The sequence below is a fragment of the Typopeltis vanoorti genome, chromosome 25 (genome assembly GCF_054136105.1).
Source record: "Typopeltis vanoorti isolate ZY-2024b chromosome 25, IOZ_Tvanoo_1.0, whole genome shotgun sequence".
Classification (NCBI taxonomy): domain Eukaryota; kingdom Metazoa; phylum Arthropoda; class Arachnida; order Uropygi; family Thelyphonidae; genus Typopeltis; species Typopeltis vanoorti.
This window is the reverse complement of record NC_143573.1, coordinates 16653819-16670511: the sequence shown is the minus strand read 5'-3', so window position 1 is coordinate 16670511 and position 16693 is coordinate 16653819. Positions and strand designations below refer to the sequence as shown.

Here is a 16693-nt window from a genome sequence, read left to right as displayed (position 1 = left end):
CACTGGATCAGAGAGGGGGTGAGTGGTAGGTATCAGTAAGTTGTGTATGGGGGAGGGGACAATATTCTAGTCGTGTACTTCAAGGGGAACTCCAGAAATCCACTCAGGCAAGTTATCAGAGTAAATTTTGAGCCTCATTCTAAATGTATTCAAAAATATTATTTTCATCACATAATTTACACTCCCACCCCCTTTAAAACATCATCTCATTCATCAAGTTATTTGACAGAATTTATTAAAGAAATTCCAGAGACTCAATAAAGATGTATAAACATGCATGTCACTGCTCATCAAGGTATTTTTCAGTAATTCTATCAAAAGTTATTTGATAGAATTTATTAAAGAAGTTTATTTCCAGAGAGTTGGAAATAAAACGTCTGGATCTGAAATTCTTAATTCAAATAGTTCCCTTTAAAGAATCACAAAAACACTTGCAATTTTAGTTGCAGGAAACTCTTCAAGAAAATCACCTTCACTTTCTTCCATTCTTTTATCTTCTTTATTTTCTTTCTATGTGAAATGCAGCAAAAAAACAAATGGTCAATAAAACTCAACTTGCCATATCTTTTTTTCCCCAACAATTGTTCTGTCATTATTGTTATAACAGAATTATTCTGATATGATGCCAAGAAATTATATTCTTAGTTTCATCCTTTATCCAGGTGTAAGCATATGAAATTTGCACATGAAGTCACTTCACAACTGGGCTATTTGTATATGGAGGCTAATGACTTGACATCAGTTGCCTTAGTATACAATAATGCAATGCATATCCTTCTCATAATGCTATGCATTATGCGAAGGGCCAATACCCAGAAAGTTTCGACCTTTATGGAGGTCTCATCAGTGGGAGCCAGACCCATAAGTGATACTAAGGTTAAAATAATGCAGAAGTCATATTTTCATATACAAGTAGTCAAAAGGTGCCATACCTTATTACCAAAATACTCTGGATATTAGAGATAGATGTCGAAAGTTTTTTCACTTGGTTATACTATAAATTTAAGATGCCAAGAAATTATATTCTTGGCATCTTAAATTTAAATTGGCATCACATTGGTTTGCTTACAATTGGATAAAGGATGAAATCATTTTTACTTTACAGTATAACCAAATGAAAAAACTTTCAACATTTATATTATTATTATTATTATGGGTTACTCCATGGAGTTGTTACTCATCGAGGGAGGCTCTAAACATCATGCCAAGCACTACCCAACATTTGCCCAGTACCTATCACACGATAGTGTGATAGGTACTGGGCCATTCTCCAAACAAAAAATCTAGTCCTTACACCCTTGCTCAGTTTACAAGGGTAGTCCATAGTTCTCTTGCCACCAGACCTGTTCTGAAAAATTTCCTGTGTATTATTCTAAAAACTCTTCATTAATTTGCATACTCAATCATATCACCCCTTTACCACCTGTCAACCAATTTCTATAACCCACAAATCTTCAACCCATCATCATAGGGTTTATTCCACAGACCTGCTATCATCTTGGTCACTTGTCTCTGGATCCTCTCACACTTCCTCACTGCCATGAAACCCAGGTGACCAGATCTGCATGCAGCAGTCAAGATGGGCTCTTTACAAGGTTCAATAAAGATGTATAATAACTTGCATGTCTCTGCTCATCAGGGTATTCTTCAGTAACAAAGTTATCTGATGAGCTGCTTTAGCCACTTTTGCTGCGAGACCCCTAAACTTTAACTCTCTAACACTCCCAAATCTCCCAAATGGATAGAACCTTTAAATGGACAACAGCAGACTACCGAAAATATTATATAAATATAAAATAAGTGAAAAAAGAAGAATTGGAAGAGACCGAGAAAGAGATGGCATGAGACCGGAACAGGCCATCTGGCCTAAAATCCATGTTAGGAAGAAGAAGAAAATGGACCTTACATCAGGCATCCTTGTAGATAAACTTATACGTTAGTTATACATGTCTTTTAAATTTTTCAGGAAATAACAACATATACTGAAATATTAATTGAAAAACTTTAATCAATATGGCCAAACAGGCAGGACAGCTAATATCAGGATATCTGAACACAAAGAGACTACATCTGGTTTCACCAATACAGCCACCACAGAATATGCTGGAAGAAAGCCTACACCACAGCAAATCTAAGTATGAAAGATTATTCCTGGAATCAGCCTCAGCTCTAAAAGAAAACTTTCCAAACCTCAACAAATTTGGATGCATGAGACTGCCCCAAATTTGGGAAGCTTGCATTCTAAGATCTGCGCAACAGCCAAGACATCCCAATTTAGCCTGCTAGAGGGCACCTTCAGGACTCGAGGACCGACTTCAGTTGCGTTCTTCAGCCTCATTTGCTCGTTGCCTGCATGCACATATCATAGTTTTGTGATCCCAGAAGATGGCATTGTAGCATAACTGATATATAGGAAGGTATTGATTAAAGTTTTGTAATTAATATTTTAGTATACATTGTCATTTCCTGAAAAATTTAACGCCTGTTTTTCATTACCCTAACTTTCAAACATTATTTGCTCAAATTAGATGGTGCAGTCAAAAAAAAAATTTCTAATTTGATTTGTATGAGAGTAGGGACTGCATACATTAAATATACTTATAACACAAAGTTTGTTTAATAGCAGGGGAGAGAGGGGGAAACATTGGTCACAGTAAGATTAACCTTGAGTAATTTTGTAAAGGCAGCTGATAGTCTTAATAGTGAAGTGAACAAAGTAAAGTTAAGTCAAAGTAAATAAATTAAGTTAATATTTTACAAAGCCAACAGACGACATCAAAATTAAATACTTAATATTATTTTACAACAATTCATCGCAAGGAAAAATCATCATGTGGAAAATTCATTGCAGAAAAATTCATCGCACGATCTACTGATTGCAGAAAAAATTATAGAACCCCTCAACACCGTAAAAGAGGAAAAGATCTCTGTATTATTTATTTAGATTTTCATAATATTTTTATTCTTATACAGTGAAAGTAATATTTTATTAATCGGTGATTTTCCTAATTTCTGTTTCATCATAATGTGAAAGAATAAAAATATTATTTCTTACTTTGATACTACAGGTTCTGTTGATGGAATATTAATATTTACAAAATTATAACCGGAATCATTATACGAGGATAAGGTGATTAGCCTTATGTCTCCCCGTGTATCCTATGTCTGTAGAAGCATTATGTTCTCAAGGTCGGTTTGCCTACTAGTGGGAGGAAAAACCCCAAATAAATTGGGGAGTCACCCAAGACCGGGTAACTTGGCAATGTCTGAGAACGATCCTAAGCTCCTCATGCCAGTGACAGGAATCGAACCCAGGACACTCCTTTCCCAGGCATGTGGTTGCAAAACAACCAGGCACTCGGCTAACCATGCAGACTAATATATAGATACATAATAAAATTATATTGGTGAAATTTATCTTGCTGTAATTTACTTTTCATATATCAGCATCAATGCAATATCATTTCCATTTTCTATGGAATAACATTTTCAGTGAATTTTTTCACGATCTATTTATTCATCGTGTGAGAAATTTTCTTTGTGATGATTTTTCCCCTCGATGAATTGTCCGTGAACCAGATTACCCAGAGGAAAATGGAAAGATCATTACTCAGTATTGCAATTCTAGACAGAAAGCACAATACCTGGGTCAGAACTCAGACTAAGGTGAGAGATATTATAACAACCATTAAAAGATCCAAATGGCATGAGTCAGGTCATATTGCAAGAAATAACTTTTAAAAATAGACAAAGTTGATATCTGAATGGTATCTCAGAGATATCTAGAGGTGGACCAAAGAGACAGTGGGAGGATCAGAATAAAGAGATTGGTGGAACTCAGTGGCATAGAAAAGTGCAAGATATGATAGTGTCGAATGGAGGGCTTTGGAGGAGGTTTTAGTCCAGCAGTACACAGAAAGTGGCTAGATGAGGAAAAAGTAGAAGACCTTTATATGTATATACAGTATGCACACCATATATAAATAGAAAATCTATTATTTAAATAAAAAAGTAATTGTACTTCAGCACAATATGATTTCATTAACAAAATAAACTGCAAATTATAAATAAAAATTAAAATTGCCACAATCTAATTAAATACTGGTACATCTTATTCTTCCAATTTATCCCTTATGTAGGTGCACAATTATAATAAAGTATTTTCCTAAGCTTATTTTCACAAGTCACAACATCACTTAGCTCAGTGCAATTAAATGCTTGAAAATGTTGCATAATGAAAATGCTTTTTAATACTGTTACTTAGAAAATTCAATTATCTTGCAAAGACAAGGCAAAGACCGAACCAAGCAACTGATTGCATCGCGAAACACGAGTCTGGCTCACTCCACATTGAGTGCTACCTACTTTCTTCTTTTTTGTAAATTTTAATGTTTGTCTTTTCTTGTTGTGTAGGCTTCTGTGGGGATAGGGTATTTACATAAATTACTGTATATGGAGATTCACCCTATATTACAAACAATAAATTGAAGAAACTACAAACTGAGTTATGGCTTACATTTCAAACTCACATTACAGAAAAGCATACTTCTGTTTAATTAAGTGTAATGTATAGTGAGAAAGAATGTAAATGTATTACTTTGTTTTGTAATAATGTTTAGTTTTTAAACCTAATGCAATATTTGTACATTGAATATTCATCGATATCTTGGGTAAGAAAATTTTTTTATGCAGCTAGTAAATTTTAGTTGTATTTCTTGAGCCCTGGCCTCTAGGATCTGTTTTAGGGCAATTACTGTTATTCTGCTGCAAATTCTAAAAAGTCTTTCAAGTTTGTATTTGCTGCTATGGAGCATGGTGGTTTTCTTCCATCTGATTCTGTGCAAGGTATCCAAGGCATGGTCTCCTAGACCTGACTGACCATAGTTGTGGCAGAAGATGCATATTTTGTGCTCTTCTAGAATCTGTAGCAGACTTAAAAAGCCAGCCTAAATCTTTATAAATATAGTTGTATTAAACTCCACAAAATATGGGAAACTTTAATTCTTAGGCCTCCTACCCAACATCTAAGGCTAGCCAACAAACCATAGAAGGTAAGCCCCTCATAGGACTATAGTCTTTATTTATTCAATCACATTTCTTCCACTTATTGTTTATTGTGTGTTATTTACAATTTTAACATTATATTCTGGATGAATAATGCACATTACTGAGATGAAATACTAAAACTGATTAAACTCATTGTTTAATTATTTCTCTTTGTGCTGTTAGTTATTCCATTAAAGTGCAACATGAATGTAATAAACCAGTACCTAAGCCCAAATACTCATTTAAGTTAATGAACATTCATATAGCTCATAAAACCAACTCATTCTTATTAGAGGCAGGAGTTAATTCATCAATCTATCCACTGCTACAATCATTCGTTTTCTTGTCCGAGAAACCTAATCCCACCATTCTCAGAATTATCCCTTTTATAGTATCATTCATTCATTTTCTCTCTCTCTCTTACTCTTTCTCATGATGATTTCAATTTCTCATCTTAGTGTGTGTTCAACTCTAATTCAACCACCTTTCCAAAAATAATTTCTCTAAGTATCTATATTCGGCCAGCCTGGTTAGCCAAGTGGTTAGTGTATCCACTCTCCAGCCAAAAGGCTGTGGGTTCAAATCCTGGCATGCGCATGGATGTTTGTGATTGTCTGAAAATACTAGTGGTAGTGGTGGCCAGTAGATGGCATTGGTGTAGTAGATGATGATGGTAGTTGTGGTTTGCTGTAGTTGGTGCATTGAGTGGTGGAAATGGTGAGTTGTGGAGTGGGTGCCCTCCTTTGATGAGTCTTTGGACTCCTTGGAGGTGTCATGTAATAATAATAATAACAATAATAATAATTCACTATCTCACTGAACAACAATTTCTCCCAAAACACCATACATCAAAGTACATGCACACCATTTTACACAGCTGCACTTTGAATCAAAAGCAGCCACCAATCTCCAACTTAGCTTACTCGTACATATACTTTAGCAACAAAAAAATAGTTATACTTATTTATCTCCAGCATGAAAATGAATCCAATTAAATATAATTGGATTCATATAATCTAGCATTCCTCTGGTTTCCTCTGGAGAAGGTATAGAACTTCTTGAGTAGGGACATTCGTGAAGAGGGAAACAATATCGAAACTTGCCATTAAATCTGATGTGTTGAGTTTGATGTCTTTAATTTTTGAGACAAAATCAGCAGAATTTTTTACATGAGAAAAGGTATTTTTTCATGTGTCTGTTATTTTTATTTTACTCTTTACCAATGATACCTGAAGAAGTTGCATTTCAACGAAACTAGTTGTATCTTAACAATAAATTTGTCATTCTCAGTATAAAGTCATTTAATTTCCTTTTTTATATACAGTTCTACCGAGTAAATAATGAACATTAATATCAATTTTCCTGATGACGAGGAAGTACATCTGCTTATCAAAGATTATCAGAAAAATCTCAGGTCCATTGGATTATTCATTAATAGGCTAGTATTTCTCAAAAGATGTAAGTTCCATTCTATTATTCCCCGATTTCTTAATTTTAAAGAATCCATTACAACAGCCAGAGCTCAAAGAATTTTCCAAAGAGCTAAACTAGAGCTTTTATCGGAATGGATTTTTGATACAAAACGTAGTCTAGCTGCTTATTTTTCTAAGAAGAACGTTCTTGAAGTCCGTTTATCTACTTCTCTAGACTCTTCATCTTGGAACAATTTAAAAGATTTCTGCGCTCTAAAAGCTTCTAATATCCAGAACTCTAACAAAATTATTCTCATCAGAAAATTCAATTCTCTAAAATGTATGCAGGATCGTCACACTTCCAATCTTAATTCTGCCTATTTAAAAAAAGTTGTTATTAATAATTCTTCCTATCCACTTTCAATGGCAGAAGAAAGTGTACTTGCTAAAGGTCCAATTTTGTTATAGTTCCTACTTCAATACCTAAAGAACTATTCTTAACAAAGATAGAAAAAGCTGCATTCCTATTACCAATCCAAGAAGCAAACCTTCTTCGTATGGAAGCTATTTTCACCATAAATCATGCAAGACCACCTTCTGATAACATTTCTCATTCTGAGAGATCAGCTATTAAAAGTTTGAGATACAATAACGACATCATTGTTCTCCCTGCAGACAAAGGGAATGCTACTGTGATCTTAAATAGATCAGATTATCATAACAAAATTTTAGAACTACTAAACACTGACACTTACTCTGAACTAAATAGTGATCCTACTAATAAAACTGCACAATAGGACTAACAATTTACTGAAAGCCACCTCAGAGTTACCTAGAAACATCCGTCTTTCCCTTAGGTCATTTCATCCTCTAATCCCTAGGTTATATGGACTCCCTAAGATCCATAAATTAAACTCTCCTCTTAGACCTATCATTGAAGGCATAAACTCCCCTACTGACAACCTCTCAAAATACCTCACATCCTTTTTAAAAAACCTTTGTGGTACTTCCTTTTCTCATGTAAAAAATTCTGCTGATTTTGTCTCAAAAATTAAAGACATCAAACTCAACACATCAGATTTAATGGCAAGTTTCGATATTGTTTCCCTCTTCACGAATGTCCCTACTCAAGAAGTTCTATACCTTCTCCAGAGGAAACTATCCAAGAAATTTTTCTCCTTACTTTCTCACTGTGTAAACTCAGGATACTTCAAATACGATAACAAGATTTATAAACAAAACTCAGGTTTAGCTATGGGCAGCCCGCTCTCTCCGATTATTGCTGACATATTTCTTAAAGATTTTGAAGAAAAAGCTATTAATTCCTCACCTCTTAAACCTTAAGTTTGGTATCGTTACATTGACGATGTATTTCTCATCTGGGAACACGGTATCAACAACCTCAACCTTTTTCTGGACCACCTCAACAAGTTTCATCAGAAAATCAATTCACCTGTGAACTAGAATCCGACGAATGTCTTCCCTTTCTGGACTTAAAACTTACGAGATGCGCTGAGAACATCAAAATCTCCATTTTTAGAAAACCCACTCACACAGACAGATACCTTCATGCTTCTTCCCATCACTACCCTCCACAGAAGTTTGGTATTATTTCAATCCTGGCACATTGTGCCAGATCTTTATTAACAGATGAAACAGAAATTGAATATGAACTCAATTTTCTTAAAAAGTCTTTCATTAACAATGGATTCTCTCTTAAAAAGATTAATAAATTTCTCTCTGTCCACCACTCAACTGCTCTTGAAGATTCTTCTCCACGAAGAGGTTTTATTTCGTTACCATACATCAGCTCTCTCACCCTGAAACTGGCAAAAATGCTTCAGAAATTCAACATTAGAGCTTGCTTCCTTACGTTCCCTAAACTTCGCTCCATACTAAGTAGACCTAAAATGAAACATCTTCCTACTCAGTATCCAGGAGTCTATAAAATTTTGTGTGATTGTGGCAAGCCATATTACGGCCAAACTTCTAAATCCATCCTTTTACGCATGGAGGAACATCAAAGAGACATTTCTTACAACAGAACCAGAGCCAGCGTTCTCTCTAGCCATGTTCTCTTCTCCGTCAACACAGATGATGGCCACCAACACATCGTTGATTGGCAAAAAACCTGTAATATCCATGTGTGCTATGATGAACTGGAAAGAAGAATTGAATCTAAAGAAATATCACTTGATTCATCTCATAGTAAAAGCAGCCTTAGCTATAATATTTCTGATGCACACATTGCCACTGTCCAATACTGGCGCACTAGTACCAACTCACACACGTAATCAACTTCAGCTGGAACTCTAGCACGCATTCCTTTTAAATGTACTTGTTCTATACTAGATCTGTTAATGTATTTTTTCATGTGTCTGTTATTTTTATTTTACTCTTTACCAATGATACCTGAAGAAGTTGTATTTCAACGAAACTAGTTGTATCTTAACAATAAATTTGTCATTCTCGGTATAAAGTCATTTAATTTCCTTTTTTATATACAGTTCTACCGAGTAAATAATGAACATTAATATATATATATATATATATATATATATAATCTTCATATTTATTGTAGTTATTGACAAAATATATAAACAGAGTAATATGCTCAAATACTACTACTGTCTATACAAAAGAAGTAAAACATAGTATCAGTAGAATAAACACACATAACTTTCATATTCAAATGAAGCCTCTTGTTGAAAAGATTGCAATGAATGTCTCAATATTTTTTTTTAAATAAAAGTAATCAAAATGAAAACTCTAAAAATTATTTCAAAGGCAACTGTGTAAGTGCATTATTACTGATAATTTATTAAATTATAAAAAAATTAATTAAAAAAATCAACAATATTATGCAGATGACTAATTAGAAACTCCTAAACCAAGATTACTTAATGTTTCCAACCTTTCTTTAGCAGTTCAAATGTGTCTGACAGCAGATCAGATGCACTAACTTCAGAATTACTGATTTCAGAAGGCACTTTAAGCACAACGTCCACTTCTGATGACTTTAAACCAAAGCCAGTTACTGAAGATCCAATAATATGAAATTCACATCCTATATAGGTGAAAAAATGTAAGTCGAAAATTTTACATCCTGCAAATAATTACGCTGAAATGCAAAAACAATAAATTCAAGCTTTCAGGTTAATTAAATGAAAACATTTCAACTTCAAATTAACTGACTGGATATCAGATTATGTACCCAACACCCTCCACCATCAGAGCATCTTAATCGATTATGTTGAAGTGTTTTATACAAAATCAGAAGACATTCTCAAAAGAATGTTTTGAAAATCAACATTGCAACATAATTTAATTTTGAGAGCAATGCAGTTAATATGCACTGCTAAGTGTTTTGCATTCAGCATCTAAAGCTGTGTTATCTGTACACAGCTTAAGTTGTATCCACAGAACAACCTTTGTTTGTATGTCTAAAATTGTGTTCTCTACAAGCCAGGAATTCTGGCTTATTTTTGTGCAACTTTTAATTTTTTTCATTCCTTTCTTGTATATTTTATCCAATGTGAGTTTAATGTTATGTGTGTATTGTTTATAGTTTTTTGTAATGCATTTATTAGACTCAGCTACAACAATTCCAATTTAGCAAGCAGCTCCAAAACTGTCAAGTAATGATCTGCTGGTCTGTATATTATGATTGCTGCTGTGTAACTATTCTGGAATGCCTATATCCTCATGTGATTTTTTCCTATTGTATAACTATACTGATATTTTTTTAACTTTATTTATAGGCCTATAAATAAAGCACTGTATGGTTTTGTCTGATACTGTTATACTATATTGGTTTACAAACTAGCTATTTAATTTATATAGAAATTTTACTGCACCTAAGCTGGGTAGCTTATGCCTACCATTTAATATCAGGTAGTGTGATGTTGATTATAAGCATCACTAATTTGAATTCAGATATTTTCAACATGTTTAAATGTATAATTATATAATTATCTTATTTTACTCTTGATTTCTGTTTAATAAATATTAGAATTCCATGTCATGTTATTTGGCAATAGTATTAATTAAAAAACACCCAAACAAGAGAGTTTACACAACCTCTAGTAATGATATCATGTATAGGCAGGGATTAAGAGAAAGGAATTCACTGATATTTATTAAAAAGCTACAGGTTGTAGTCTTTGGGAAATACTTCAGAGGTAAAGGGCTAAAAAAAAAAAAAAAAAAAAAAGATGAACAGAAAACACAGCTTCAGTGGGTTAGCAGTTAAGTTATAAATGGGCAGTTGCTGCTGCTACTCACATTACAGAAGCATTAGAAATGGATTCCAGTTCTACTGAACAATGCTGTTGAACGTAGCAAACAGAAAAGACCAATAAGGATATGGGGATGTGTGTTATGCAACCAGCTATAGAATGGTCTGCAGTATTTCCACTTGGTTTAATCCTTTATCCGGTGTAAGCAAACAAAGATTTAGCCTGAAGTACTTTCAGGACTGGGCAACTCATGTATATATATATATCTGAGTTTTTATGCATTATTATTTTATGGGAACAGTCAAATTAAATTTCCTACTAAATGACATCACAATCAGCAAACAAAGGAAACAGAGAAGACATCATACACTGATCACAGAACAATGTCTATGTATGGCAGGAACTATACATAAACAAGGGCAGAAAAAAAAACAAAGGAAATGGTGAAAAACATACATTGATGAAAATACACAAAGGAAAATACACAGGAACTAAACATGAAGAATGCAAAACAACATGAAAAGTACTGTAAAATCTCATGTAGAAAAATTTTTCTTGCTTAATTTTCGCATCCGATTTTCCCCCCTTTTTTTTTTTTTTTATTTTCTCAGCATTTAGTAATATTTAAGGTGAAATGAAATAAATAAAATGTTACTGTAAGAATGCATATACATTGATGATATGTAAAGCTAAAGCTGTAAATGTAAAGTAGGGATTATGCCAGATTAGCGATGGCAAAACGGCAACCAAAGGTTGCAAGGTCAACCGAAAGGTTGACCTTGCAACCGAAAGGGCAGAATGACGTCATTGCTAAAGGCTAATCCCGAAAAGACAGCATAAAGAACAAAGAGCGACATTTTGCATAAAAGGAGATTGTGGCTCTTGGCTCTTGGTTCCTGTTGCTGGGACGTTTCTTCTGCTGGTCGCCAAGACTTTTGTTCTGGTGATCATTGAGGCTTACTCCTTCCCGTCACTGAGAATCTTCTCCTGTCTTGGGTTATCTACCCATCGAGCGCTGTAGGATCTTCGTTTCCAGATTGCAGCAGACCGATCTCCACGTCGATGGCTCTCAAGTTTCAGTCTCCAGAAAAAGAGCAGTTACACACAAGTCTAGCGGTAACTACGGCTGATTCCATATTGAATATCCAACAGAGGAAAGATCTACAAGAGACTGCCTGTGATGTCTACAGCAAGGAAGTTAAACCAGAAAGACCCTAAAACCCTGATGAAGTATGCTGCAAATTTGTCTGGACTTTTATTCATGGTAGATTTGTAAGTACGCAATGTTTTTGCATTTGTTAAAAAGTGTATCTCAGTATTGTGAATATGATTACAAGAAATCGATTGTAAACAGGTGCCAACTAAGCCAACGCTTCCCAAACTGTGGGCCGTGGCCCCCTTGGGGGCCGTGAAATAATGAAAACAAATTTAAAATGTTTTAAGGCTAAGTAGATTTTTTTCATTTTAAAAGAAATATATTTTAACTTTTATTATTTATTATTTCTTTTTTTGTTATTTTTTATATTTTAATGGAAAAATTCACACATTGGTGCTGCGTATTTCAGCGCTTAATCAATATTAGTAAATACTGCTTATATGTTTCATTTCAAAGCAGTGGTTAATTGTATTTACTTTGAAAGCTCTCCAGGGAAGCTCCAAATCTTCCTGTCCCTTTCATCAATCAGGGACTGTTGATATTGACTTTATATACATATCAAAACTAGTTTTATATTATCACTGTCATCCAAGCTAGTTTTCTGTTACCAATAAAAGTTTTGCATATACTTCACACATGAAAAAAAGCTTAAACAAGTTCATGTGGGGACACGTTTACTCGCTTGCAGTGGTAAACAACACCCCCTCCCTAAAAGCCACTATACTGCAGAGGCAAGAAAAACAAGTACTTTTATTATGCCAGTGAATAAGGTATGAGCAGTCTGTGTAATTGCACAAATAGTGCAATTAGAGACAACTGGAATAAAAACACACTAATTAATGAATCACATGTCCCTTCATACAGAAACTATGCTATATAGACTGAAACAAAACTATATGTTGCATGGACAAACGCAGTATCTTAACTAAAAACTATTGTTATTAATTAGATATGTGTGAGTTCGATTTCCCAAGGCAGCAATAAAATTCAACCGAACGTGTTAAAATTCGTAAAAGTGTTAAAACTAAGTAATATATATATATATAATGAATGTTATGGCAGTTTCCCATATGGAATTCGGTTGAAGAGAGTTAGCATTTCAACTCAATTATCAGCTATGCTTTTATCTTTCGGCTGCGTGATCTTTTGTTAATACCGCACCAATCATATGCACGTTTTAATAACCTGCCTTTGCTGTCTGTTTCGCGTTAGGCTTAATTACCATAAAGGGAGAAAAGTCACAAAAGAGAAAAATGTTCTTGGTCCGGGGATTCCCTTATTCAGGTAATATTCACTAATTTCATGTTATCAGTCTGCGGTGTGCCAGTATCGGTAAGTGGTGATATTATTTGATCTATTCTACGTTAAAAAATTTAACCCTGAGATGGATAAGTGGCTGATAAAAAATTTTAAAAAAATCCCGCGAACAATCAGAAGCAGAAACAGACTCAAAAAAAAAAAAAGGACAACATTTCATATTTTACCAGAACAGCCTGCATCGTCTTCAGAACCAAACGGTAAGAGGCAAAAAATGTAATATATGCATTTGATTTTTACAATATTCGCTGTGTATGTTTTGTATTGAATATAAATACAATAAATATTATAATAATATATCTCTCTATTACGATTTTTTTTCGAGGGGGGACCGTGAAATATTTTAACATTTGCAAAGGGGGCCCTGACATCCAGAAGTTTGGGAAGCACTGAACTAAGCCACAAATATATAACTTGTATATTTAAGTAATGAATGTGTGCTTAGTTAATTTATTGGGAGCAGTACTATTATGATATTGTATGTGGTTAGACAATTGTTACGTCAGTATTTAAGGGAAGGATTTCAGTAACCTGTTTACGCAGTGACCAAGTACGTGCATAAGTTATGTCCAACAATTGAACCCAGTAATAGTGTGCAATATGAGTTTTGTCATTTAAGTTGCATTACTTAATTGTAAAAGGGTTAAAAGTGATAATTGCACAATATCTTGAGTGTGATGTCTTCTTGTGTCTAGTCTTAAAATCAATGTTTTTTTTGTAATTACCTAATCTGTTCTTTTGGCTAGTGCACTATCTCCAAAAAAATGCAAACATGCAAGCATAATAAGATACGAATAGTCACAACTTGCATATAGAAAATTTGTATATATTTAGTGATTAATTCCTGTTTTTCCTCACCCTAACTGTCGAACAATATTTACTCAAATTAGATGGCGCAGTCGAAAATTAAATAAATTTTCTAATTTGATTTGTATGAGAGTGGGGAACTGAAATATTACATTTACTTATAACACAAAGTTTGTTTAATAGCAAGGAGGGGGGACAGAAATTGGTCACAGTAAAATTAACCTTGAGAAGTTTTGTAAGGGCAGTTGATAGTCTTTACATAGTGAAGTGAAGTTAAGACAAAGTTAAGTGAAAGTAAATAAATTAATATTTTACAAAGGTGCAGCCAGACAGCCAACATCTTAAATTAAATAATTAACAAAATTTTACAGTACTACATATGCATACAACATTATAAAAATGAAATCCAAATTAATTTTAAATTTCAAAAAGATATGTTGCATAAATTAATGTCACTTACCTGAAATCTTTATAAATAACTAAATATGTACAGACTACAATTAGAATCAAAAATTCTAAATCAGAATAGTTTTTTACCTTATAGAATCTTAACTTCAGCAATTATGATTAAACTCTGAATTAAAGAAATGCTTCATTTTGCACCATATTTCTTTAATTTACATTATGAAGTTGATGAAGGCCAACATGCCAAAATATGCAGGTGGCTGCTACTATAGACAAAGAGGCGTCAGGGATCATGTGGAAGATGAGCATGAGTGAGTTAGCACAATAAGTGTTGGTTGAATAATTATCATGGAGAACTTCAACTACAAAGACGCAGATTAGATGGAGTAAATTAAGAATGCTAATAAATTACATTCTTGTTTAATCCTTCACCCAAAAGGTAAATATATAAAATATATCCAGTCATGAAGACTGGATATATTTTATATCCAGTCATTGTGTATTTCTGCATGAAGTATTTATATCCAGTATTTGTGTATGAAGTATCTTCATGACAGGATCATCGCAACTGAAAGGAAGAAAGATCACATGGCAGGAAGGAAATGAAATTTGTGCATCTACTAGGAGATAATTACTTAAAGCAGCATGTGATAGAGGGGACTCAAGGTATGAAAGTGTTGGCTGGTCAGAGAAACAGATCTGTCCATAACTAAGGTGGCCACAGTGCTTCTAACCTGGGAGAAAGCTCATGCAGCCTTGACTTGGGATGTTGTGAAGTATGTAGAATTTTCAGTTAAGAAGTGTATGCTTATAGATGATTATGACAAGCTAAGGTGGCAGCTTGATGCAGTTCCATGGAATAAGAATGTGTAAGGGAAGAACGTTACCAGTGCATAAGAGATAAGTGGCATCTGAAAGAAGCAATATCACACTGTACACCTGAAGTCAGGAGATTAAACAGATAAGAGTTTAATGGATTAATAGTATCATTAAGCAGGAGCTGCAAAAGAAAATAAAAAAAAAACATGATGTGGAGGTTATATAAGGAGAAAGGCATTCAGCAAACTCACGAACAGTACAAGGCTCAGACAAGAAAGGTAATCAGCACAGTAAGAATGCAAAATCAGATTATGAGAAGAAATTACCAAGGCTGGCCAAAAAAAATCCCAAAGAGTTCTTTCACTGAGTGACAAGCAAAAGGAAAAATCACTATGGAACAATAACTTTAACAAGTGTAGAATGGTAGCGAGGTGACAGAAACAGGAAAAATAGTTGAGTTACTGAGTAACCACTTTGCAAAAATCTATCATCCAAGTGAGGATATTTCTGTGGCAGATATAACAGGAACTGATGTGAGAACAGAGGTGGATGAATTAGATGTACTCAGGATATCACAGAATCTCAATGAAATAAGGCTGTGGATTAGATCAGATAGCAGTTTGAGTTGTAAAAGAAAGAATGCACAAAGTAACTGGCAATGCTCTGACTAGGCTGTTTAACTTCTGATACACTCCCAAAGGAGTGAAAGAGTGCAAACTAATTCCTGTGCACAAAGGATGTTGAGAGTGGGGGTAAAAGTATTAGAAAAGTTGGTCAAAGAGACACTCAAAAATGGGTGGATAAGAATATGGTACTTTATGAGGGGCAGCATTGCTATGTGAAGGACCAGTCCTGTCTTAGTAATTTACTAACTTTTTATAACACAGTGACAGCCTGAGTTGGATAAATGGAATAACTACACAATGATATTGCTGAACTTTGCAAAGATGTCTGACAAGAAACTACATGGAATTCTGTTATGAAAACTGGAATAAAGGGGGATGAATATGAAACTGGTGATATTGATAAGTGAATGGCTGATTGACAGATAAAAATAATATATGAGGTAGCAGAATACAGTGATAAGTAGCAATGATAAAGAGAAAGCAGATGACTAACAGTGTGCCACAAAGCTCCGTGATTCAATTACTGCTTAATTTACACATAAATGACACAGGAGATAATTTGAAGGGAAATATTTCGTTGATTGCTATGATACAAAACTGGTCATGATAGTAGTTAATCAAGGTTATATAGATAGCTTGCAGAATAGTTGAAATAGGCTGATGGTATAGGCAAAATATAATGAATACAGTCGAATGTGGAAAAGTGAAAAGTTGTGCATTTTGGAATTAAAAAAAAAAGAATACATGCTGTGTACCGCACTGACAGAACTTCATTCTAGGGAACTGATAAAGTTAGGGATTTGTGGGTGGTAGCAGATAGACAGCTGAGGTTTAGAGAGCATACTGCTAAGGGTGCCAAAGTAACCA

The 16693-nt window shown here is 34.1% G+C and overlaps 1 protein-coding gene across 3 annotated transcripts in view; it reads right to left on the bottom strand.

Moving 5' to 3' along the window:
• Positions 1 to 16693, bottom strand: part of LOC150092574 (terminal uridylyltransferase 4-like) — a 583753-nt gene that overhangs the window by 442863 nt on the left and 124197 nt on the right. For all 3 annotated transcript variants that reach the window (XM_090414413.1, XM_090414412.1, XM_090414414.1), the window contains exon 6: positions 9373 to 9525. In XM_090414413.1, the coding sequence (XP_090270539.1) occupies positions 9373 to 9525 (153 nt within the window). The remainder of the gene's footprint in view (positions 1 to 9372; positions 9526 to 16693) is intronic.